The sequence below is a fragment of the Vespa crabro genome, chromosome 7 (assembly GCF_910589235.1).
Source record: "Vespa crabro chromosome 7, iyVesCrab1.2, whole genome shotgun sequence".
NCBI lineage: Eukaryota > Metazoa > Arthropoda > Insecta > Hymenoptera > Vespidae > Vespa > Vespa crabro.
In genome coordinates this window covers 5,346,827-5,373,454 of record NC_060961.1, presented here as the reverse complement: position 1 = coordinate 5,373,454, position 26,628 = coordinate 5,346,827, and the positions used below count along the sequence as shown (strand labels likewise).

Genomic DNA, 26,628 nt, shown 5'->3' with positions numbered 1-26,628 from the left:
GTATTTAACTTAAGGATTAATTTAACGAAACAATTAATATAATTATTAATCATCGTAGAATTTCTTCATTATTCGAGCGGAGGGACCTCAGGATTATCGATAAAATCATCGGGCATGGCTTTCTCCTTGATTTGATCAACCGTTAACTTTCTATCAACTTTCTTTCTTGAATTTTCAAATATTTTAGAAAAATCAAGCTCAGAGTCGATTCTCGATGGCCCAATCTCAAGAAATTCTCTCGTAGACGTGAACATTTGATTTTTTATGCTGATCACAGCATTATCCTTTCTCGTAGGATTTTCATTTTTCGTAGTCCTTGAGGTAATCGAGGTTCCATGTAACATCATTGAAGGATGTAAACGAGGCATCGTTATGACCAAACTACCGGTTGTTACGTTCCGTTTCGCGCTGCTCTTATCGACGAGAATCTCGCAGGGTAGAGTTAGTTGCAAAATTTTACCCTTTATCGTCACTCTCACGTACGTTGGTTGAATGTCGACGTCTATGTAAGACGTGTCGAGGTACCTGTAATTTTATTCAACAGAGATTTTCTTGTAATATTTATTTTCTATGGATTCTTTTTTTTCTTTCTTTTTTTTTCAAATACAATCGCAGAAAGTTTTTCTTACGTTTTCAATATAGAAATATAAAGAAACAAGTGAAAGTGATGATTGTTTCACTAACTGTTGTAGATATATATATATATATATATATATATATATATATATATATATACATATATCAAATTTTTTGAATTTTTATATTTCATATAATATTATAAATGTATGCGTGTCCTCGTATCTACTTTGTCCTCTAAACAATTTTGATTTAACATTTATAGAAAAAAAAAGACCAAAAAAAAAAATGAAGTTAAGAGGATCCATAAATAATTTTCTTTCAATTTCAAATCGAAGAAAATTTTCAAAGTTTTAAAATTCGACAAACAATCGATACGTACGACGAAAAGAATTCAATCTTTTTTTTTCGTAATCGACCATTTCCTATGAACTATATCTTGTATTATATATTCATGATCATTGAAAAAAAGTTTCTTTGATAATACATTTTTACCTGTAAACACCAACGTCCAAGATCACGTTATCCTGATCGTCTTCGTCATTCAATGTAAACGGAACCTTCGGATGATTCATGTTGTAAGGTTTACCACTTGGACTGAACAATTTTGGCACGTATTTTTGTTTTTTTTTTTCATCCGAAATCCCATGTTTTTTCTCTTCTGCTTTTAACGTATGTTCAGCGATCGCAATGCGATCTTCCGGCGTGTGATAACTCTTTTGTTTCCAAAATCTTTCATTTTCCGCATCCTCGTCTTCCTTTCATAATAGATTTGAAATTTTATCAAAAAAAAAAAAAAAAAAAAAAAAGAAAAAGAAATAAAAAAAAAATAAAAAATAAAAAAAAAAAAGAACGAATAAATAAATACGACAAAACTTAATACTTAAATATACGTACTTCTATTATTTCCGTGATCTTTAATTCTTCTTTCTCGTGATATCGTTTTATCTGAGCCTCTCTTATCTTTTTATAATTATCATAACCTCTGATAACGTCTCCCTTTGCTTGTGCGTATATTTGCAAAGACTTTATTCGTTCGGATCTTAAAATTTTAATCATATCGAGTTCTTTAAGCTGTGGCAATGTTGAAATCACATATTCCCTGTATCCCTCGTAATCCGTACAAGGATTTCCCGTCAGTATCAATTGTTCCAAATTCTCGTTATATCTGGGACACCGTAAAGATTTCGTCTTTTTTCAATATTCCTAAATTATTCCAATCGATTTTAACCAATTATAACGTTCTCATTATTATTTAATATCGTTCTTATTTCAAATATATTAAAATATAATCTACCTTAAAGTTTTGACGCTTCTCAAATCTCCGATAAAATTTATTGTAAGATCCAGCTTCTTCAAACTTTCGAGACCCTGTAAATTCTCGATAACTTCGATATTGTTCAATGCAAGATTCAAATATTCCAATTTCTTCAACATATTGAGATTTTCAATCTTTGGTATGATGTTGTATTGAAGAAGTAAGATCTTTAAGTTTCTACAGAGTTTGTCTAAAAGTTCGATCTTGTCTATGTTCTCCTGATGTAACGATATTTCTTCCAAAGTTGATATCTCACCCTCGTTATGCTCTGAACGTTTACGTATCAAATCAATAGTGATTCGTACCATTTTATTTTCTTTTCCCTTAGAAAATCTCTACTTTTTTTTTTCCGATAGTTCTCTAGAAGAATTTACAATTTCGATAAACGTTGCTGAAACACTACTGTTGTCGCACTTTCTTTTGGTTGCCACGTAAATATCGATTTAATAAACCATTCGGATAACTGATTGGCTATGTATATTCCTTGAAAGTATTTCAAATTACTCAATTAGATTTCGTCTCTCTTGAAAATTTATTCGTTCATGTTGAACCGAGGATAAAAAAAAAAAAAAAAAAAGAAAAAAGGAAAGAAAAAGAAAGATTTTTGTTCGTCAAAAATAATTGTCCATAAAAAAAAAAGTAAAAATAAAAATAAAAAAAATAAATAAATGGATTCGTTAATGATATGAATATATTCATGTTTTAGGATTTTATCCTAGAGCACTATAGCGAGGATGGGGAGAATTATGAAGAAGCTATTGCCGAACTTATGGAGACAAGACAGGTAAGAAAAAAATTCTGTTTGAATCTATCACACGTGCTATATAAGAAAAAAAAATATATATATATAATGTCTATATATAGGATGTATCGTATAGTATAGAAAATTTACTTAAGAGGTAGATTAAGAATATAAAAATAAAAAAGAAAAAAAAAAGATAAAAAATGATGAAAGAAGTCTATGCAACTTCTCTACTGGTTATATTCATTTGTTCTTTTTATCATCAAATATGTACGATAATAACTTCCTTATCTCTAAAGAAAATTCTCAATCTGATTACGTTGCAGTAATAATCGTTATAATTTAGTTAATTATAATTATATACTTTAATAACCCGACGATCTTCGATGATTATATATTTCCTTGATAATATGGTAATAATTATAATTTTTATAGATATAATTGTAGTATAATTATGATGCAGTTATAAAAACATTGATATATGTATATATAGATACGGTATATACGGTTTTATACATATTATTTCTTGAAGTATTAAACATGCAAAGAAAAACAAAAAAAAAGAAAAGAAAAAGGAAATTGTTTTGGACGAATATAATGTCAAGAGACGATACGTCATATGTGTTAATTATTTGACTTTGCGATGACCTTGGACAGTATTGTGAAAGTTACATTTACATTTTTAAGTGGGTCTTATATTCTTCGTTATATGTCCTTGTAACTGATATTAAAACTCTAACCTACACATGTATTTTGCATAAGCGATTGTTGAATAATTAAGCTTCAAATTTGGCGAGTAGCTGGCATTAAAAAATTTTTTTACAATACTTAAAAAAATAATTGCGTGCATAAATATGCTTATAAATCTGTATATACTTATGCAATAGTTGTAAAATATTTTTTCCTTTTAAAAAAGATAACGAACATCGTGAAAATTCATCAGAACTTCTTCAATACTTCAAACAATTATGTTATTTTAATTATATTAGTTTAAATATAACAATTATCAGAATGAAAATGATTATAAATTAAAAACACATGTAATGGAATACGTATTTCTTTTTTTTTTCCTTTTTTTTTTTTTACTTCAACTCTAACTCTATATTATTTTAATTTTATATTATTTCTTTTCTTTTTCTTTTCTTTTCTTTTCTTTTTAAGGCAACGAGAACACCGACAAGAGACGCAGCAGGTATAGCCCTGCTTTTGCGTTACTATAATCAGCTTTATTTCATCGAAAGACGCTTTTTTCCACCTGACAGAAGTCTTGGAATACATTTTGAGTGGTTCGATTCTTTGACTGGCGTACCAAGTCGTCAACGCACTGTCGCATTTGAAAAGGCATCGATTTTGTTCAATGCTGGTGCACTTTACACACAGTTGGCCGCTAAACAAGACAGACACTCTACTCGTGGCTTAGATCAAGCAGTCGATGCTTTTCTTAGAGCCGCTGGAACATTTCGATATATTCATGAAAATTTTACCAATGCACCGAGCATGGATCTTGGACCTGATATGCTTGAAATGCTCGTCCAATTAATGCTGGTATACTTATTATACGATCTTATAGCATGCATAATCTTATTGCATACCCGACGTGCCTAGTAAAATTTCTTTAACTATGATAAAAAATTGATCGAAGTAAATTTAATATAATTTTATAGATAATTCGTATATCATTAGGCGGATAGTATAGTTCAAAATTTCAAACCGATCATTTGAAAATTTTCCGAATGCCGAATATTTCATTACAAACGCATTTATTTTCGAAATTGATTAATCGATTTTATAGAAATATTACATTCGAATTATTTGTGAAATGTAAAGGACGTCTTCTATAAAATCTCGAAGAATAAATTGGAATTAATTTATTGTAAAAATCATTGTAGTTGAAAATTAACGATATCGTTGAATCGATTTCATTGAAATTTTACGATATACTTTTCTAAAATACGAAGATATTTTGCTGATCGTCAGTATTCATTTTATGTGTATATATATATATATATATATATATATATATATATTTATTTATTTATTTATTTATTTATTTATTCGAATCTTTTATTTCAGGCACAAGCGAGGGAATGTCTGTTCGAAAAGTTGGAACTACAATCGAGAGAAGGAAGAACTATCGACATTTCCTTGGATTTAGCTCAAGAAGCTGCACAAGTAAATTGTTTCTTGTTTTTTTTTCCCCACGATAATTTTAATAAATCTATAATTAATTAATAATTTATATATCATTCTATTGAATCGCATTAAAGGTTGCCGCTGTTTATAACGACGTTCACGCCCTGATATCTCGGGAACCAGTTCGTGATTATGTCCCAGAAACTTGGATCTCTTTGATATTGGTTAAACGCGAACATCATTTAGCACTCGCTCACAAACATTTAGCTGCTGGTTTGCTTGATAGACCGATCGCTGAATTTCGAGTAGAAACGAAACTAACATTGGAACATATTCAAAAGAGCGATGGGAAAACGCAATTGGAAGTGACCGTGCCTAGAGATGATAACGAAAGAAAACTTTTAGGTATATCGACTATGGTTTATTACTTTTTTTTTCTAAGAAAAATCCTATTAATATTTAATTGTTTAAAATCTTTCTTATTATTAAATGCTCGTTAAGTTGATAGTTATTTTTTTTTCCCATAAATTTTTATATCTTTATTATTTAGAGAATTTTGCAATATTTGTTATTCTCGATCAGTGTTTTGATTTGGTTATTATCAATTATATCAATTTTACATTTTTTATAATAAAACAAACATTAAATTTCGAAAATGCGGTTTATTGTCTTCGATAAAAATTCTTAAGATACGAAATTTAAATGGTTCACTAAATTAAAAGAAAAAAAAATGTATGTATATATACATATAAAATTTATAAAGATTTAATCATATAGTTTGTTTCAATATATGGACAAAGCTAATTCATTTTATAAATATAATCAAATTTAATATTAATTAATTAACTAATACGTTATAAATGTAATGATACGTTCTGATACGTATACGATATTCAATTTTGTTTCTTTTTTTTTTCTCTTTAATAACTTTTTTTTTTATTTTTTACGAACACAGGAAAAGCACATTTAAGGGAAGCTCTGGTTTTGCACGAGGAAAGCCAACGGCTACAAAGAATGTGCAGAGAATTGAAAGGCAAACAGGCGCTGGCGAAGGTCTTGAAAAAAGGACACGAAGCCACGCTCGATATGTATAATAAAATTGGCGACGAAGATGATTTTCGGGAATTATTAGATCCCCCGGATATCATCGGTAAGTATAAAATATATCATTCTTCTTTCTTTCTTTCTTTTTCTTTTTTCTTACATAAAAATAATATCACAATATGTAAATAATAATTGCATTAATATTTAATTAATATATAGCGTCTACTAAATTTCAATTGAGCATCACACATCCGGATTTTGGCCAACACGGAGTTGAAGATCTATTTAGATCATTGGGACCAGTAGCTATATTTTCTGCAAAAAGGCATTGGACCGCACCGAGAAATGTTCAACTTCAAAGAGGACCAGACGGTGAAGGTTTCGGATTTAGCGTGCGCGGTGATTCGCCAGTAATTATAGCTGCCGTTGATCACAATTCTTTAGCTGAAGTGAGTGATGATTTAATTTTCTATAAAAAAAAAAAAAAAAAAAAAAAAAAAAAGAGAGAGAAAAGATATTTTTTATATTCAAAGCCTCATCATATGTAAATATACATTTGTCTTACAACAGATGGCTGGTATGAAGGAAAGTGACTTTATAGTCGGTATCGGTGACAAGGATGTGAAATGGGCTTCTCATGAACAAGCCGTAAGATTGATAAAACAATGTGGTGACTTCATTAATCTAAAATTGGTCACACCTATGGATAGAAATTACATGAAGGTAATACAATTAATTTATTAATTATAAAAGATTAATTTAATCCTAGTTGTGCCTGTTGAGTTTAAAATATCATAGATCAATTTTGAGTTCGATTAAAACAATTTGCCCATTGGATTATTCATGAATATTTTTCTTTCCTTTTTTTTTTTTTTTTATAAGGAAAAAAATTGGAAATACGTTTACATACATATTGATTATTATTTCCGAGGCTTCAAATAATATATAATATTTCTTTTGAAATCAAAATTATACATTCAGTATAAATGACAGTCTTTCAAAGTGCCTTGATTATAGAGCATTCCAAGTGCACAATTTGAAATTATTTTGAGATGTCTACAACTATGATTAATTTCGATCGATATGTTATTAAATCGACGCCATAATTGCGATTATGATTATTCGTCAATCGTGATTAATATATTCGTAGTAACGTAATCATTTTAGAAACCCGGAAAGCCAAGTCAGCATGACAAAGGTAGCGTTTCAGCTAGTAGTTCATCGGGAGTGTCTTCTGGTCAACCAAGTCCAGCTGGTTCGGTTACAACCGCTCACGTTACAAGGAGATTACCATGGAATCCTTTCAAGAAGACGGTTAATCAACGAGACAGCAGGGATCTTACATTTGACAATGTCATCTTGAGATGATCGTTGAGAAATCAAAAATTACCTTTAAGGGCACGTAGAGCCAACCAGCTTTTAGTTGCGTGCCTCGCATCCGGTAGTAAGATGGTACGTACCATCGTGTGTATTTATGTATGACGCAAAGAGAATAAATAATCGGGTATACGTAGATTAGATCGAATCGTGTCTTTATAAAAATGTATATATTTATATATATGTATATGTATATATATATACATGTACACTTGTGTGTGTGTGTGTATGTAGATATACATATGCAATACATTTGTATAATCCGGTCTTCACATCACGAACATTTGCAAATGTGTTTTCAATATAAAAACTCGATGGATTTGTAGATATTATAATTATCGTTTAGAATAAAATATAAGGGCTTACGCGTTAAGAAAATGTAAACGTTATACGATCATTGTCGTCGAATTGTAAAATGTGTGCAGTTTATTATCGATCGTATAAATATCGTTTCAAATGTGTAACAATAAATAAGTATATATAGATTCGTAATTATAATCTCATGTATAGTTATGTGTTATATATACATATATATATATACACTATGCCAATGTTTGTCATTTTACGCGATCGTAGATTTAATATATACCTATACATTACGTTTGCATTCGTTTATTGATTACAATTAATTAATTCTTTCAAAACAGTATCAGCGATAATGTAAATAGAGAAAGAGAGTGAGAGAGAGAGAGAGAGAGAGAGAGAGAAAGAGTAAAAAAGAGAGAGAATGAGAGAGTGATGTCACGACTCAACATATTTCCATAAATATTCTATATATTGGAAGTTTCCATTGTTCTAATAGAGATACTTGTTATGAGCATCAAAATCGTATCATAAATATAATATTTGAATAATCATTGGCTCACAGAATCTCTTTTTTGTAAATTTTCTATCTGTGCTTACGTAAAATACTCTGTAAAATATAAATCGAATAAAAAATATCTTCGATTAATAAATATGTATATTCATGTTTATTTATTTCTATTTTTTTTTCTTTTTCTTTTTTTTTTTTCTTTATATATCCTGAATAAATTATAAGTTTATAAATTATTAATTACGATTAATTATATGATCACAATGAAACGATTTATTTATTGCTCGTGTAAGTTGATTTATTTATTTGCATAAAAAAAAAAAGAAAAAGAATATAAAAAAGAAAAACAAAGAGAAACAGGATGAGGATAAAAATTTATGAAGAGTAAAAGGGTTTCGTTCTTTATGTGTATGTATACATATATATATGAGCCGTTTATTTTGAAAGTGACCTAACTCCATTTATCTTCAAATCGAGATATGTAATGGTTTGCGTTTCAATGAATTTAAAAATATACGTATAGGATACTAATGAGTTATACTATTTAAGTGCATCTAAGGTTGTTAAATTTATAGTTCCTATTAAAATAGTGGCAATTATTAAGTGAATAATATGCGTTTTCTTATCAAGAATGGAGTTAGACCACTTTCAAAATTAACAATCAGATTCATTATAAAATTTGAAGATGCCTAAGTCCATTCAACATAATTTAAGATGGTTCAAATTGAAAAAAACAATACTCAATTTATTTTACATATTTTTAAAACACTTCGAAAACATAATTTATGCGATTCAAAACATTTTTTAACTACATAACGTACAAAATTACGAACATAAATTTATTACAAAACAATTTACTACTCATCTAGATTTTGTGTATGTGAAAGGGATTTGAACCATGATGTTCCGGTGGTATATATCGTAATAGATCAATTATGTCTTTGAATTTTGCTTTTGTACTTTGTCTGATATTTTTATACAGTATTGTCAATACAATATTTTCGAACTTTCTTGGTCTACCCCGATGTTGTAATAAATTCAGGACTTAAAAATTTTCATTTTCATTCATTGATGTCTTATAAAAAATTTTATATTATAAAGAAATATTTTTTATTTCTTTTTAATTCAAGTTAATATTTGTGTAATTATTTTTTACAATGATTCACGTTCAAGTGTTTCATCGAAAAATAATTTCTTTTCTGTTTTTACAAATTGAAATTATATACAAACGGAAAACGATGTTCAAATAATAAAGTCTTATTTGTACGAATAATTTTAAGAAAATTAAAAAAAATAAAATAAATAAATAAATAAAAAAGAAAACAAAAAAAAAGGAAAGCTTCTGTTTTAATAATCACTCTTAAACGAATAATAAATGTTTCATCGATATATCGTTACTCAAACGAAGCCACGAATTTTTCGGATAAACCTTCTAATACGATACGTAAGACTTTTCAATGAAATATTTATTCGATTTCAAATCGAACAAATATTTTTTTTCTTTTCTTTTTTTTTTTACACTTGTCACTAAACAAAAAGAAATTAATATGTTATCTAAAACATAATATTATTTATAATAAAATCATTCTTATCAATTCAATCGTTATGATATGATTGTTTTATATACCTTTTTGGGCAAGTGCGTATTGGAACATCTGTTCGTAAAGAATTCCTTAAGATAAGACGAACGACGATTTAAATTTTTATACGACTATTTAAAATCTTTCTACATAAAATTTAGAAGAACTTCTTTTGTACTACAAGGGACTGAGAAAGAGAGAGAAAGAATGACTAAATACACAGGGGGCGAGGCTAACCTAATAGGGGGCGGGGCCAAGTACCCCAGAGGCGGACTAAACAGGTAGGGGCGTGGTCAAGTACCCCAGAGGGTGAGGCTAAACAAGTAGGGGCGGGACCAAGAACTTCAGAGGCGGGGCTAAACAAGTTGGGGCGGGACATGTACTTCGGGGGGGGGGCGGGGCTAACCTAATAGGGGGCTGGGCCAAGTATCCCAGAGGGCGGCCTAAACAATTTGGGGCGGACCAAGTACTCCGGGGGGTGGGGATAACCTAATAGGGGCGGGACCAAGTATCCCAGAGGGCGGCCTAAACAAGTTGGAGCGGGCCAAGTACTCCGGGGGCTGGTCTAAACTATGAGGGGCGGGTCCAAATATGCCAGGAGGCGTGACTAACCTAGTAGGGGCGGGCATATACTATGTATCTGGATCTGTATCTGTGTGTATGCATAGAGAGAAAGTCGATAGTGGAGAATATGTTTTCGTGGAAGAAACCTCTTGGAATTTGCATCCGAAGTCCCAAAGGACTTGTTTCTCTCTTTCCTCGATTTTCTAAGATAGTTATATAGTCAATAGTCAATAAAGTCATTTATAGACCTTGTAGTCAGTTATAGTCTTTATACTCATTTATAATCAGTATAGTCATTTACAGTTATTTATAGTCTTTACAGTCCTTATAGTTAGTATAGTCAATATAGTCATTTATAGTTAATAGTCATTTTCTCAATAGACACATAGTCAGTAGTCAACACCTTTCACTATATGTACAATTTTCTATTACCATGGGAATCACCGCGATTATATAAATCATGTTGCTATGATACCATTAATTCTTTGAATACTATGGGCCCACATATACGTCCAGCGAAAGCTATCGATATAGACTATGGAAGCAAATACGCGCCTGGCAAAAAATATGTTTCTGTGTAATTATTAAGTGCAAATTGTGATAATGATGTTTTTAATAAGAATTCATTGTTAACGATAATGGTAATTCGTTCCCGTCGACGTTATTGTTATTATAAAAAAAAAAAGAAAAAATAGAAAAAAAAGGGAAAATGAAGAATTATATATATATATATATATATATATATATATATATATATATGTATATGTATGTATATATATATGTATATGTATGTATATATATATATATATGTATATATATACATATGTATATATATATGTATATGTATGTATATATATATATATATTTGTATATATATATGTATATGTATGCACGTAGGTATGTGTAAAAGAAACTTACAGGAGAAATTTTATCTCAACTGTAACACGAAGAAATTCGACACGTCCTTCGCTCATTCGAGACCTTACCTTATGGTGAAACGAATGGAACTTTACACACATATAGAGAAAGAGAGGAAAAGAGAGAGAATCTGTGAAAGATATTGAGAGTCGAGGCGACACCGTTGAGGGCAATGTACTTTCGTTTCATCGAACGTCAGAGAAGAAGACTTTTTAGGGTCAGTGGAGAAAGTCCAGCAGCAGCTGTTATTGCACCAGCTTACCACCAACGCTCCAGTTCAGTACACATCGATGCTCTTGGATGCAGTCACGTGCGATGTTCGCCCCCTCTCTCTCTCTCTCTCTCTCTTGGAGAAAGAGAGAAAGATGTCTTGAAAAAGAAAGAAAGAAAGATAGAAAGAAGGATAGAAAATATTGAGCGTCTCAGGAGAAAGAAGAGTATGGAGGTATTGTTAGATTTTTAGATATGATATATAAAATTGGCTATGGGGATATTTTTTTTTTTTTATTATTTATTTACGCACTACTGTTTTCTCGTTCAATCTCATTCATTAATTCCATTGAAATTTGTGTCAATGTGTATCCTGAAAAATATGTCGATTAATATATTCATATAAATTTTTTTATAAAAAAAGATTTTTATATAAAATTTTTTTCATCGATTATTTAATTAATCATTATTTTGAAAATGATATTATACCGATTGTAATTAATCCATATGAATTTTAAGTAATATATATATATATATAATTGTATATAAGAATTGTATTTCGTAAATTACGTATCAAGAGTTTCCTTATTAATGATTGCTATATAAATGATTGCTATATAATTGCTCCTTTAAAATAACTTCACGTATTAAAGTGCGTCGTAAGATTGATCAGTTTAACAAGAAAACACGCGAATTATACGTAATACATGTCTTTCAAGGTGATGCGTATCAATTATGAAACTCTCTATAGTATAGGATGCAGATAGAATATAAATAGAGGGATATCAGTCACGCTCTATTTCCGCAATAACTCGAAGCCGTGTCTTTGTAATATTTTCTTTATATTCTTCTATGTATATCTTTTTTTTTTTGTTTAACGTCTTTACATCCGGATCATCATTCTCTCTCTCTCTCTCTCTCTCTCTCTCTCTCTCTTTTTCTTCTTTCTGTCTCTCTTTCTTTTCGTTTTAATTTGATATATTATCCTATTCTAATAAATTCCTATTTTTTTTAATTATCATATAAATTTTATTCTATTGCATTTTTTTTATCATTATTATTATTAATATTATTATTATTGTTGTTATTTTTAATTTTGTATTTACTAAGATTTATACCCTTTCAGCATTTTGTATAAAATTTTTTATTCATACGGATAATATATTTAGTAATAAAATATATTATTCTCTCTCTCTCTCTCTCTCTTTCTTTATCTATCTATCTATCTTTTTCTCTTTATTCACTTTCGAAAATTCGAAAATTTTCAAAATTCGCTGGAAATTTTTGAATTCACAATTAACATTTATTGAATGATCCATTCGTAAAAATTTTCTAAATGTCATTCTCCATAAAAAAAATCAAGTGGTATTTTACCTTATTCGAATTGCGATACATTATTGAGAATTTTCAAACATTTCTTACTTTCGTTGTTACACAGGAAAGAAAGCGGAAGCATGTCTGTATAATATATGAATATATTATTCTTTTATTTATTTTTTTTTCTCCTTACCACGGTATAAATCATCTGAACGTCATTCCTGATAAAAATCGAGTGATATTTTATTCATTCGAAGTGCGTATCGTCTGCAATAAACATTTCTCTTTTCATTGTTCCATAAGAAAAGAAAGCGTAGCATGTTTATATATAAATATTTTATTCTTTTTATTCATTTTTCTTTTTTTTTTTCCAATAATTTCTATTATTAGATCGGCCAATAAGTGATGTTGAAATTAAAAAAAAATTTTTTCTTTTTATATCTACAACATTGTATTCGATATTTTTCAATGAAAGTTTCGACATGTTTCATCAGTCAACATAATGCGCTATTGCGACCCAAATGCAACTCAGTTATCGTCACGTAATTTGAATTTTTAAAAAATTCATAATTTCGTAATAATTAAATGTGAATTCAGAAAGGGATGCTCGATTGATTTTAAGGAAGAAAATGAATTAATTCGAGATCAAATAAAATCGGGACGTGGAAAGGAGAGAGCCTCGTCGAGGTTGGACTTTCGCTGACCCAAGAAACGATGTCACGCATAATAAATTATATAATTGACTTTTTTTTTCTTTTTTAAAAATCGATTTTGTTGTGATACACTACGACAAGATAAAAAAAGATCTAAATCTCCTTTTTGAAAGAAGAACAAATTTTGAAGAAAAGAAAAAAAAGGAATAAAAGCAAATAACGATTTGGACAATTGTCGTAATTGTATAATTTTTTTTTAAATTTAAAAAAAAGAAGAAAGGAAAAGAAAGAAAAAAAAGAAATACTTACAGAAAATATTCATTGAAATGTTACATCAGCTTTTAATATAAATATTTAATATATAAAGTTTTTAAAAAAATTTTAATAAAATGAATGATATGATGAATGAAATGACTTTATCGTACGGTTTCAATGAAATTTATCGAGACTCACGTATGAAAAGAAATTCATATTAATCGACATTTTGAAAGATTTGCAAAAAATATATTTTTCATTTATCAACATGACTACGTGTTAATCGATTAGTATATCATTCTTTCGCATTAATTCTTTTTCGCGAAATCTCGCAATTCCAATTTTATTTCGTTTGATTTAGGAAAAAAGAAAAAAAAAAGAAGAAGAACTTTATCGAAGTTACAAAATTATTCGAATATTTTTATAACTCGTTTATATAATAATATTTGAAAAAAATAAATGGATATAACGAATTATATAATTTTAAAGGAGAAAATTAATATATTAAAATTTTCAAATGGAAATTTTTAGTATGTTAATACCGTTCGATTTTGAACACAAACCCAGACCTATGTCGTGACGATCTTCGTCATTCTTAGCTCAGAAAGGAAATCTAGTTCGTCCCCCACCACTTTAACGTGCGCTAGCTAGGACCTTTCACCATACGCCAAGTAAGACCACTTTATGAGTTAAGAGATAGTATAAGAGATAGTAAAGGGAAATTCTTCATTCGATTGCAAAATAATAGGCGAACAATGAGCAAATTATTGTTTTCATATACGTATACCGTTACATTCTTTTTTCCAAATTTCTCGATCGGTCCGTTTACGTTTATCATTATTTTTCTTTTTTTCTTTTTTTGAAAGAAAACATGGATAAAAAAAGGAAAAATAATAATTTCAAATATTCGGATTTAAATATAAATTATCGATAGGTCTTTTTTTACCACTGAAAATATTCCAAAAATTTTCAACTTTTCATTTATCCCATTTCTATTACTGTTATTCGAATTTCGTGATAAAAATGAATAAGTGAACATTACGATAACGTTCTCTCTCTCTTATTCTTTCTCTTTCGTGTTAATTATTTTTTAATCCGCTGGTAGAGTACCATTTTTCTTCTCTTTCGACTATTTGCACACGTCTCGTAAAATATTTAATATCTTTCAAAAAATCTTCTTAATGTAAATTGACGTACTACAGATTCTAGGCCGTATATATGATCAAATTGAACGGAAAAAAATTTTTATATACTAATAAAACAACGATTAATGTAATTACATCTATTAACGTGAAATTATTTATTTTTCCATTTGTTTTACTATCTTACTGAAAAAAAAGAAAAAAAAAAAAAAAAAGAAAAAAAATATTCCAATATACATATGTCAATTTTTCAGCGTCAAGAATTTATTTAACCCTATAAAGCTTTTTTATTGAATCCCTCTTATACCAGACAAACAAATTTTTCGATCACCTTGCTGGCAACAGAATAATTTAACTGTATACATGAATATAAATATAAGTTGGCCAAACAAAATAGTAATCTGATCACGTTTCGTGGTTCACCCAATATATATATACATATGTATATACATATATATATATGTATAAGTAGGATATCCATGTGCTTTTGAAAATACATATTATAGAAGCGTGAATAATTCGGATGAAAAATTGAAATTGGATCTTCTGTTTTTCTTGGGTTGTTCTTACGATCTCATTTGAATGGAAGTAGTAAAATCATACGAAAAAAAGGAAATAATAATATTTTTCGATGAATCTCGAGAGGTTCGTTCAGATGGATAAAAAGCGTGTTCGCGAGTTCTCGATTCAAGGAGATAAAAAAAAAGAAACAAAAAAAAAAAAGAAAAGGGGAAAAAGAAAGAAGAAAATAAAAAATGGCCCTGATATTCCGAACGAAAGTTCGTTCGTGGAGAAAGCAAAATGAAAGATTACGAGAAGAAAGTGAATCTTTGCGCGTGAGAATGGCTTCGTGATCTTTCGGGGAAAGTAATACGAATGTTTTCGCCAATTTTCGATCATTCCATTATTTCTCTTACTAATAAATTCAACGGGACGATCATTAAATACAATATTTTTCAAAATGTTCTTTCTTCAAGATTTAATCATTGTTTCGTTTAACGAAGCATGATGAATGTTACAAATAAGATCTACATCATAAATCATTTAACGAGCAATTTTCTTTTTCTCTCTTTTCTTTTTTTTCCTTCGAGTAAACTCAAAAGAAAAATAATACATTATATGTAACGTAGAAAATAAATAAGAAAAGGTTCTACAAAAATATGACATTCAAGATGTAAATGATCGATCGTTAATTGGAAATTTATATTTATTTCTTTTTTTTATAGATTTACATTTCAAAGTATGATTATCAAGCGAGCGACATTAATAAATGTTATTAAACTATCTGATGCAATTTCATGTTTGAACTGAACATTGATCCATGATTAAAATAATTGAAACACAATTATTTATACTAAAAGCAGGTATTCCGCTAAGATAATATATCTTTAGATATTCAAACGATAAAACATAACATATGTCATAGATCAATACGTAATTAAATGTCAATTTATTCGAAATATATTAACTACGTTATCGTTAATTGAAAGAAGAAAAAAAAAAGGATCAAAAAAAAAAAGAAAAAAAAAAAGAAATAAACGTTTTGAAATTATAAGGTCAAGCATTGGGAAAGAAAAAATAAAAAAGAAAAAAATGTTTTAGAGCTATCAATTATTAATATTTTAGAGCTATTAAAACGTCTGTTACGTTTGAGTGTGATTAGAAAAAAAAAAAAAAAGAAAAAATAAATAATAAAAACAAAGAAAAAGCAGAAGAAAAAGAAGAAAATCATGATGATGATGACGACAATGATGATGACGATGATGATGAAGAAACGAAGAATAGTCGGATATAAAGCATGTAGGTGAAGGTCCTGAGAACGGCGATGAGCAGTGGTAGCGTACGAGTTGAGGATCCCTCCTTAAATTGATCTGCCGACTAAGCAAGCAGGTTATTTCGTTTTAAGTGACTCAACGGCCAACACCTCTCTCTTTCTCTCTATCTCTATCTCTCTCTTTCTCTCTTTTTCTTTCTCTCTCTTTCTCTCTATCTATCTATCTATCTATCTATCTATCTATCTATTTCTATGTCTCGGTTTGAAAGGTCCTTCTACTTTTTTTCTAAATCAGTGTATCCAGTTCGGTGCATTTTAAATTCGATTGATTCGTCGATAATATCTCGTGAAATGAAGTTTTAATCGATCATTTAAAAGAAAAGAAGGAAGAAAGAAAGAAAAAAGAAAAAAGAGAGGGAGAGAAAGAGAACCGAAATCATCAAAATAAATACATTCGAAGAAGAGTGAAAAAAAGAAAGTGATTGGAACTGAAAAGAAAAGAAACGTATCGTACGATTGATCCTTTAATGAATTAAATTTATTTATTGTTAACGTTTGAATGAAAGCGCGTGTTGAATGATAACTACAGTGCTACGAAATACCAGATCAAAAAGAATTCTTCCCGATCTTTTGTGGGAATCTTTATCGTCGTCGTTAAATAATATCGAGTGAGTATAACTGAAATAGTTTAAAAATTAATGATCAAGAAACGATCTATCGAGATTTGATATTTTCTATCGAGTATTTTCTTCGCGCGGGAAATCCTTGAAGGAAAGGCTTCGTCGTTACTCGTTGAGTGAACGTGCAATAGAATGCAACAGCACGCACGCTCTTATGCCTATTAAATTTTACGTTCACGTTTTCTAAGCACTCTAATCGCGTTAGAAACATGTCTCGAATTGTCAATGCTATCGAAGAGATATTTAAAAAGGTTTATCCTTAATAGAAAATACAATATTGATCAAGTCGTTTAAATAATTTACATTAAAAATATTAATTCGAATAAATGATTCGTTATTGAAAAAAAGAAGAAAGAAAAGGAGAACAAAATCTCTAAATTTTTGGCCATTATTATACAATCTCAATAACATTCTTTTATATATATATATATATATATATATATATATATATATATATATATATATATATAAATGAGTTATAGATATAAATATGTCTTATTGTAATCGTAATCTTTCAATAGTAAAATCAATAATATTTTATTTGTGAAACAACGTGTGAAATTAAATTCAAGAGTAATTAATAATAACCCGAATCGAAAAGTTTAATTTTCATAATATACGATTTTAAATCCCTAGAATTTGTTTGTTTTTTATGAAAGGGCTTCTTTTTCGATTTGAACGTGGTAAAGGTAGATATACGTAAACGGACCGAACCCCATATACCTTTCGTACATCACATCGTTTCAAATAGAAAGCTGAAGCCTCGTGATATACACCTCCGTACATACATACCATACATACATAGATACATACATATATGGATTATATCTACACACACGTTCGTAAACTTATTCGTACTTCCTGCGGTCGTATCACTTTCGTTCTCGTCCAATACCGCGTGTGTCCCGGATAAAGCCGGTTCCGTTCTATATTCTCATCATTTTTTATATTATCACCATTCAATATAACGTTACACGATAAAATTCTTTTCTATTCGAATTACGAATTATTTTTGAAATGATTATGTGTATTTCTTTTTATGTTTCTAACTCTTTCTGTTCTCTCTCTCTCTCTTTTTTTATTTTTACTCACTCTCTCTTTCTCTGTTTTTATTTTCTTTTCATACCTATAACGAAGAAGAGGAGAAAATATATTTCGAAAGGCGTAGCTCTCCTTTTACGATTCATAACCCGAATCTGGAAATACCAAGTCGAGTTTCACTTTTGCGTTGTGTAAAATGAATGCTTGCAATCGATACGTTACGATTGTTTTTTTCATAACTGATAACGTAATTAAAGAGATTTTATTTGATATTTTACTTCTTTTTTTTTTTTTTTGGCTATTTATATCTTACTTCTCTTATCTTTTTTCTCTCCTTTTTTTTTCTTTTCTTTACGTTCATAGATTTCACGTTCGGCCGGCGTTGATAATTCACGTTTTTATTTTACGTCAAGACAATGTTGTTTTTTCTACTTGATATTATTTGTTTATCCCAAGAAAATTATTTGTTATTTCTTTATAAAAAAAAAAAAAGAAAAAAAACAATAACGTAGCTAATTACGTATCTCATTTTTGCTATCATTAACGAACAGATATTGAAATATTGTGAGTATTAAAATTTATAGGTTTTACGTTTAGTTACTGACATCTTTATCTTACCTAAAATTGTGCTTTCTTTTTTATTTTCTATTATTTTTTTTTTGTTTATTTATTTATTTATTTATTTATTTTTTTTTTTAAATAAAATTTATTTATTTTTTCTTTTTACACAAAGAACGTACTTAGTTACGATTTATTATCTACGATAAAATTAAGTAGCATGCCTCGAACAGCGAATGTGCTTGATACGAAGTTGGCCAATAACGTGTCTTGGAAAAGCTTTAGGAAAGAAAATAAATTGCCCTCTTTTCCTGTTTTTTTCTATTTTCTTGTCTTTTCCTTTTTCTTTTTTTAGAATCTCAGCATATTCCGTAACATCGATCATGCATTTCGATATATCTTCTTTTACCACGAGAATGAGAATCCGATAGCACGAAGGAAAAGAATGAGAATATTAAGTTCCCGTGTCTCTTGCATTCTAAATAAATATTTTCCATGAAATCGATCATTCGATTCTTTATTTTTTTTTTTTTTTTTATTCGTCCAGAATATAATCCTATTAAAGAAACGAAAAAAGGAGAAAAGAGATTTCGTCCTTTCTCACGTGATTTTTTCTATTCATCTATTCATTATATCCAATTCATCTACCATTTCTTTCTTTTGTTAACAATTTTTTCCGATGTAATATAATAAAGAAGAAAACGTCAAACGAAATTTGCACGTGTATTTAATACGTTTATGTATTGTGTAGCGTAATATTTATTTCTAAAGGAGAACAATAGAATTTGATTTATAGAAGATTCAACGCGTATGTAGTTTTGATCATCGATTGTTTGCACCCATGGGCGTTATCATACGAATACAAATATAGAAAATTAAATTTCCCGTTGCGAAGATTTAAAATCCAATTTGATTATATTCGATTTATTCTATTGATATGTTTGTACGAATTTATTATGACAGCTCGTTGTATAATCGATATAATCGATAATAATTTTAGAAATAAACATCATTATTATGGGTATGGATGAACAACAAGAATTCAGTTATGAGTGTGGTCTAAGCAAGGATACGCAAAAAATGGCGAAGGATGAACTTCGCGAGGATGATAAAATGAGAGAACAATCATTGGAACAATTTAGGCAATGGATTTTAAAACATCCATCAATCAAAACTTGCAGGATGGATCCGATCTTTCTTCTTAGGTTTTTAAGAACGAAAAAGTTTAGTCTACCGATGGCACAGAAGATGCTCGAAAGATATCTCACTGTAAGACAATTATATCCCGAATGGTTTCAAAATCTTGACATCGACGATCCGGAAATAGAAGCCATTATAGACAGTGGCTATATCATACCTTTGCTAGAACGAGACGCTCAAGGACGAAAAATCTTATTTATTTCCCCAGGTAAATAATTAATCTACGTTGAATTAACTTAAAATTGTTCAATCCGACGAAATCATGGTTTTTATCGATTTCTAATTATATACTGTGGTTCGTAAGTTATACATATCTTCTTTTTTAAATTTGTATATATATATATATATATATATATATATATATATATATGTATATATGTTTTCTATGCTAATAATATTTCTATACAAATATTATTAGTATTAATATATTTATAATAGTAATTAATTTATCAATCAATATTATTATCTAAAATATTATCAATCAATATTATTAATATTTAAAATGTGCATGTATATATATAAATAAATAAATAAATATATATATATATATTAACAATATTGTATAACATATATATATTATATTAATTATATGTATAATATATATAGGATTGTTACAAGAATCATTGACAAATTGAAACAAATTTTTTTCTATAATCCAGAAATAAAAGCTTGTTTCAAATGACAATAATTATTAACAGCCATTGTATATATTTCACATTAATTAAATATTTTTTGTTCAATTAATTTAAAAACGATGATTTCATCAAAATTAATACAAAATTCTCTTTTTATTCTTTTGTGAAGCTCTCTCTCTCTCTCTCTTTTTATTAAATTTATTAAAAATGATAATGTTTAAATATCAATACTGTATTTATAATTGTATAAAAATTATATAAAAATGATATATTTTACTATTTATAATCTATGCATACCGATAGTGTATATTTGTCAAAGGAAAAAAAAAAAGAAAAAAAAAGAAAAGAAAAAAGAAAAAAGAAAGATGAAAAAGAAAAAAGAAAAGAAACAACAAATACACATAAACATCGTATGTAGAATTTTTGTTAAGGGACAAATACTAGAAGGATCTTTTCACGAAGGAGAGTACATAATAAACATGAAAAAGCGTAAAATATCCTAAATAACGAAGGCAATGAATATTTATTCATTCGTGCGTTGTGTAGAAAGAGAGGAATACCAATGAACTATTCGCATTTATTTTATCGTTGGTTCGTTAGAATTCATCTCGGATATCATCCTTTTTCTCTTGTTTTTTTTTTCTCTTTTAAAGAACGCTTTAACCCATACAAATACACGTTGGCCCAGATGGTACGCGTCCATAGTATCATCTTCGAAGCTCTCCTGGACGACGAGGAAAATCAAGTTCGCGGATATAACTACATAATAGATGAGTCCGGCTTAACTATGGGACATCTAAGCGTCTGGTCTTTCACCGATATCCGTAACATGCTATATTGTGCAGAGAATAGTTTGCCTGCGAGACACAAGGAAACTCATTTTATCAATATACCAACATATGCTTCCAAGATTATTGAATTTGCTATGTCTTGTCTCAAAGACAAATTCAGAAATCGTATTGTGGTAAGATAAAATCAATTGTTTGGATTATATTTTTTTATTATTGTATATATATGTATATATTAATGGATATGATTTTATTAATGGATTGTTGAAATTAACAAAAAAGAAAAAAAAAAGCTTTATCGAACTTGTAAAAACATCTTCGTTTTTTTGTTCCTTTTTTTTTTTTTTTTTTTTTTTTTTTTTTTAGATAATTACAATAGATTTAATTCATTTTTTATCTTTCCATTAGATTTATCTCCGATTGTTTTATATCATGACAAATGATTCGAATTGCATTAAATGAATTTTATTTTCATACGCACGATCTATGATCCTGAGAACGTTATGAGAAAATAAATTAATTTATAAAAATGATCTTCTATCTTATATAATTTATACTTGATATCTAATTTTCTTCATTCTTTGGAAAATAAATAGATCTATATTTGTTTAAGATTTTTTTTTCTTATCGTTAATTTATATGTTAAATTGACATGTACAATAGAACTTTTTAACATTTAATAATGTATGTATAAAAAATAATTAAAAAAAAAAAAAAAAAATTTTTATTTTCATTATTATTTCATCAGATACATAAGAGCATCGAGGAATTAAAAGAAATTCTAGATCCAAAGATCCTGCCAAAGGAATATGGAGGCGAAGTTTCTCTTACGGAGATGATCAGTATGTATTTTATTTTCCTTTTCTTTTCTTTTTTTTTCATTCTTATTTACAAATATCGAATAGAATTAAAACGTTTTGTTCTATTTGTTTCTTTGTCGATAGACACTATTAAGAAGATCTTAAAAGAGAAGAAGGAACAAATAAAGGCTCTCGACAAAATGCACATTGAAATTTCGCCAAATGAGTATCATGGCGCATACGATGACGAATTTAGTGGTATTTTTGGTTCCTTTCGTAAGTTAGAAGTGGATTAAACCCCCCCCCCCCCATCCATCCATTGGTATTCCAATATTACTTCATTGATTTTCTTTTTTTGTTTTTGTTTCTTTTTTTTTCCATTGTTTAAACCGTATCAATGTATAATATGTTTGTTAGAGCATCGTTACGGTTAAAAATGTTTTTAATTGTTCTCGTTCATATTTATTTATAGTTACGTTTTCATATTTTATACGAAATTTAAATTTTGTATAGACATCGTCGTTTTCTTTTATTCTAATGTTATCTTTTTTGTTTTTTTTTTTTCTTTTTTTTTTCTATATATAACAGCGTTATAAAGGTCAAGTTATATTTAATATCTCTCGATTTACTTTTAATATATCTACGTTTCTTTCGCGTAATATACTATATTATATATATATGTATATATATATATATATATATATATATATATATATATATATATATATATATATATCTCAGATATATAAAAATAATACACCGAATCAATCATGATATAATCTTTAAAAGTCCTTGACTTTTATAAAAATTTATCTTATAGTAAACATATTATTTAAAGTCGAAATAATGAAATTTATAGTACATACATATACATACATACCGCATAATCTTTATTACTATATTTGAATATTTTCCGCTGGTGGTTCAAGTTACCTTTCTTTCTTATTATAAAAATATATTTCGACCGAATTTAATTAAAGTCGATTAATAACATGATATTATCGTATTGTACGTAAGTACATATAGTTTCGAATATTTTTTTTTCTTTTTTTTTTTTTTTTTAAGTTACATTTGAATATACTACAAAATAACGGGTTTATTAAAATAGATATTAAGCGTTGTTAAGATCTTTGCATTCAACTTATGTGTGCGTGTGTATCATGTATGTAATTAGTTAAAATATATATACATATTTACACTTAATCACATACATAAATATATATATATATATATATACACACACACACACACAGACATATAAAGATGCACTAATAAATATTTCTGTTTTATAATTTAATTATGTTTGTCTTTGTTTTGAATTTGTGCATAAAGTAATGTTAATAAAACAATTTATTTTCAAATAGATAATAAATAATAAAAAAAAAAAAAAAAAAAAAAAAAAAAAAAAAAATAAAATAAATAAATAAAAAAATAAGGAACTCATGTAATAATATAATGAACACTTATTTGTTACGTTAAAAGAAGATAATACGTTTATAACGAATGAAAAATGGAAGTTCCTAGCGCTCGAGTTCCATAATGAAAACTTCAATTGCTGCTTTTATAAATTAAAATATTATACATCATAGGTTATCGTGTTATGTACAATGATAAATATTATTAAACATTGTGATATAACACTATCCTTTTATCCATATATTTCATAGAGAAACTAAGAAACAAAAATAAGTAATATGAAATTGAAACATACATTTACTAGAATTCTGTGTTGATGTTGCTCATAATTTCCTTCAAAAATTCCATGCTTGCTGGAGCTGTTGTATATAAGCTACCTGAAATGTAAAGCGTTATAATATGTAATATAACATTGTTAATATTAAAAATCAATTTAATTTTTATATATAACGTACTTAAGTATAAAAATATAATATTTTTTTAATAAAAATAAATATCCATACCTATAAAGTTTGATACGTTATTATCATAAGTAATAATTTTGCAATTATTTTTATCTTTTATTTTAAAACCTAAACATCTAAACCGTTCATCGGTTGTGTAAAGAGTATTCGTTTTCAGAGAACTAAAATAAGGTTGTCCACTAAATGGATTAATGAAATCTGCCCAATATCCAATCATTTTTAATCTTGTACAAATATCTGATGCGGCTAATACAAACTATAATAAAATATATTAATAAGAAATGATTATTTGTAATCCTTTTAAAAATTTCTAACATTCTAATTTGATAAGACAATTGAATCATTAAAAAAAAAAAAAAAAAACAAAAAAAAAGTATTAATACTTACATATTTTGCCAATTTCTCAGTTTCAGTTATTTTACTCCATCTTAATGTTTTAAAATCAGATTTTTGACTTATAGTCACAATAGTTAATTGTGCAGCGCTTACATCCAAACAACCAGAAAACAATTCTTCGATGCCCTTTCTTAATAGAAGAGGACATTCTTGGGCAGTACAATGTAACAATGGTCGTTTCATATAAGATTTCTTTTTTAATTTTTTATAATTTTTCTTTACATTAACGGTATTAGCATCTTTCTTTACATTAACGTTATTAGTATCATTCTGGGTAATAGTAATGAATTCTGTTTTGATATGAGTAGTAGTAGATGAATTTACCCAACCAGGACCTATGCTACCTGGTAAATAAAATCTAAATCCTCTTGGTGTCAACAATTCCCAATTGTTGTTAGTTTCAAATTCACCATTATCAGTTGCTATAAATAATATACGTTTAAAAATTCATAATGGAATAATTATTGAATAAAGAAATTGAATTTTATCTAATGATAAAATATTATTATGAAATTAATACCATCGATGGATTCTCCATTTGCATTGATGATTTTATACAACGTTGTATTATTGTCGCTGCTCCGTCGAGAATAGAAAGCTTGATAAGCTACATTCAAAGATTTCAGGTTATTCTTTCTTCCCACGTATTTTACACAAAACATCTGAAACGTATGACAACGTGTTATAAGCTTATATTTTTGCAAGGTCAATTATTTCTAGAATATGTTGAACAATTATTTTTCGAATGTTTTCTTTTTCCTTTTTACTTTCTTTTTTTTCTCTTTTTTTCTTTCTTTTTAACACAAATACACACACGTAAACACAGAACTTATGTATTTGTCATAATTAATATTTGATTACCATTGAAAAGCAATTTACATACTGGACGAAAAATTCGTTATTTAAAAACAATATGCGCACAGAAAGTTATCTCCTTTCTCTTCTCGTCAAACTTCGTTTAATTTATGTTATGTATATCATATAACTTTGTCAATGAACCTAACCTAGTGTTGCCAAGTACGAAAATTTATAATTTTCAAGAGTCTAAGTTGGTAACCCTGTTATATCTACGTTTAAAGAATGCTGATTCATTCTTTCAATTCAACGAATCACAAGCCTGGAATATTTATTGATTCTATAAGCGGTGGATTTCTATTGGTTAACATTATAATTGTAACGACCAATGTTAATTCACATTTCAATTTTTATGTCATTTAAAAGTTTCAAATCTAAAGTCATCAATATAGATGTATAATTATTTTAATCGACGTTTGTTTTAAGAACATAAATTATATTTTACTTACCAAATTTCAGTAATTTCTTCGTGATCCTGCCTTTTTATGAAAAATTTTTTTAAAACGTTTCTAAAATGGTAGATACGAGGTACGAAAGAATCGCTTAAGTATTTACAACGTTCGTTAAATGCGTCTAGTCTAAAAAAAGAGAGAAAAAGAAAAGAAAAAAAAAAAAAAAGAAGATTTTGTCATAAACGGGAATAATTTAATATTTTTTTCCTTTTTTTTATTTTTTTTTTTTGGATAAAATTCTCATTTGAATAATAATAAAGTAAATCGTAATAATAGGAGAGTAAAATTTAACTGACGTTTTATTTCGCTTATTATACATATTATCTTTTGTTTTACACGATTCCTTTGAAATATTTATTTATTAATAATCCGCTATCGACAATATTATCCGCAAGAAGCTTAACAATGATAATGTAATAATGGCAAAAAGAAAGGAAAAAGAATAGAAAAAGAAAAAAAAAAAAAAAAGAAAAAATGGAAACGGCATTCGCACGACAAAATTTTATTTTATTTTTATTATGCATATCGTATTGCAGGGTGCACTGGGGCTTTTGAAGAAATATCTAAATATTAATGTATTCATTTAAGTGGGAGAAAAACGATGAGTCTTACGTGAATTTATCGAAGATCTAATAAAATGAATTTCTTTTTCGAATGAACGACGATTCGATTAGTATCTTTATCAGGATGACACATAATTGCATGAAATCGCCTTTTTAACGATTAAATGACAAAAATTCTTTTTTAAATGGAAATTTGATTCACTATACAGCGAGTATACGAGATATCGTGAGCCGATATCTTTCCATCATTCGACGAATCACGATACTCGTACGAATTAACGTACTTAGTTACTTTTACTTTTACCTTTTTCTAAATGTATAAATCTTTAAACGAGAAATGACTATAAGTCGTTTATCGTTTAA

At 27.9% G+C, this 26,628-nt stretch overlaps 3 protein-coding genes across 14 annotated transcripts in view; 2 read left to right on the top strand and 1 right to left on the bottom strand.

Moving 5' to 3' along the window:
* LOC124425664 (rhophilin-2) overlaps positions 1–8,142 on the top strand; it is a 49,940-nt gene extending 41,798 nt beyond the window's left edge. For 7 of the 8 annotated variants that reach the window (XM_046966297.1, XM_046966294.1, XM_046966295.1 and 4 more), the window contains 8 exons: positions 2,601–2,678; positions 3,798–4,181; positions 4,710–4,808; positions 4,904–5,174; positions 5,725–5,919; positions 6,033–6,262; positions 6,384–6,536; positions 6,981–8,142. In XM_046966297.1, the coding sequence (XP_046822253.1) occupies positions 2,601–2,678; positions 3,798–4,181; positions 4,710–4,808; positions 4,904–5,174; positions 5,725–5,919; positions 6,033–6,262; positions 6,384–6,536; positions 6,981–7,181 (1,611 nt within the window). In that variant the 3' untranslated portion in view covers positions 7,182–8,142. Of the gene's footprint in view, positions 1–2,600; positions 2,679–3,797; positions 4,182–4,709; positions 4,809–4,903; positions 5,175–5,724; positions 5,920–6,032; positions 6,263–6,383; positions 6,537–6,963 lie in introns of all 8 variants that reach the window. The other variant, XM_046966300.1, reaches the window with a different exon arrangement.
* On the bottom strand, positions 4–25,428 carry LOC124425666 (dynein axonemal assembly factor 11-like). 5 transcript variants are annotated; one of them, XM_046966307.1, is made up of 6 exons: positions 25,257–25,417; positions 24,916–25,057; positions 24,387–24,817; positions 24,039–24,255; positions 23,831–23,912; positions 21,175–21,388 (listed from the first exon to the last, which is right to left on the bottom strand). In XM_046966307.1, the coding sequence occupies exons 1-5, from the start codon at positions 25,257–25,259 to the stop codon at positions 23,836–23,838; spliced, it is 870 nt and encodes a 289-aa protein (XP_046822263.1). In that variant the 5' UTR covers positions 25,260–25,417; the 3' UTR covers positions 21,175–21,388; positions 23,831–23,835. The 5 variants fall into 5 exon arrangements, with proteins under 5 accessions (XP_046822260.1, XP_046822261.1, XP_046822263.1 ...); XM_046966304.1 differs by lacking the exons at positions 21,175–21,388; positions 24,039–24,255; positions 24,387–24,817; positions 24,916–25,057; positions 25,257–25,417 and adding exons at positions 4–525; positions 1,072–1,334; positions 1,474–1,744; positions 1,874–2,254 and having other exon boundaries at positions 23,831–23,903; XM_046966308.1 differs by lacking the exon at positions 21,175–21,388 and having other exon boundaries at positions 23,747–23,912; positions 25,279–25,428.
* LOC124425668 (clavesin-2-like) lies at positions 16,548–22,633 on the top strand. Its single transcript, XM_046966309.1, has 5 exons — positions 16,548–17,085; positions 19,697–20,104; positions 21,185–21,495; positions 22,068–22,161; positions 22,264–22,633. Exons 2-5 carry the CDS (start codon positions 19,714–19,716, stop codon positions 22,413–22,415), a joined length of 948 nt encoding a protein of 315 aa, XP_046822265.1. The 5' UTR covers positions 16,548–17,085; positions 19,697–19,713; the 3' UTR covers positions 22,416–22,633.
* Positions 25,429–26,628: the final 1,200 nt, after the last annotated feature.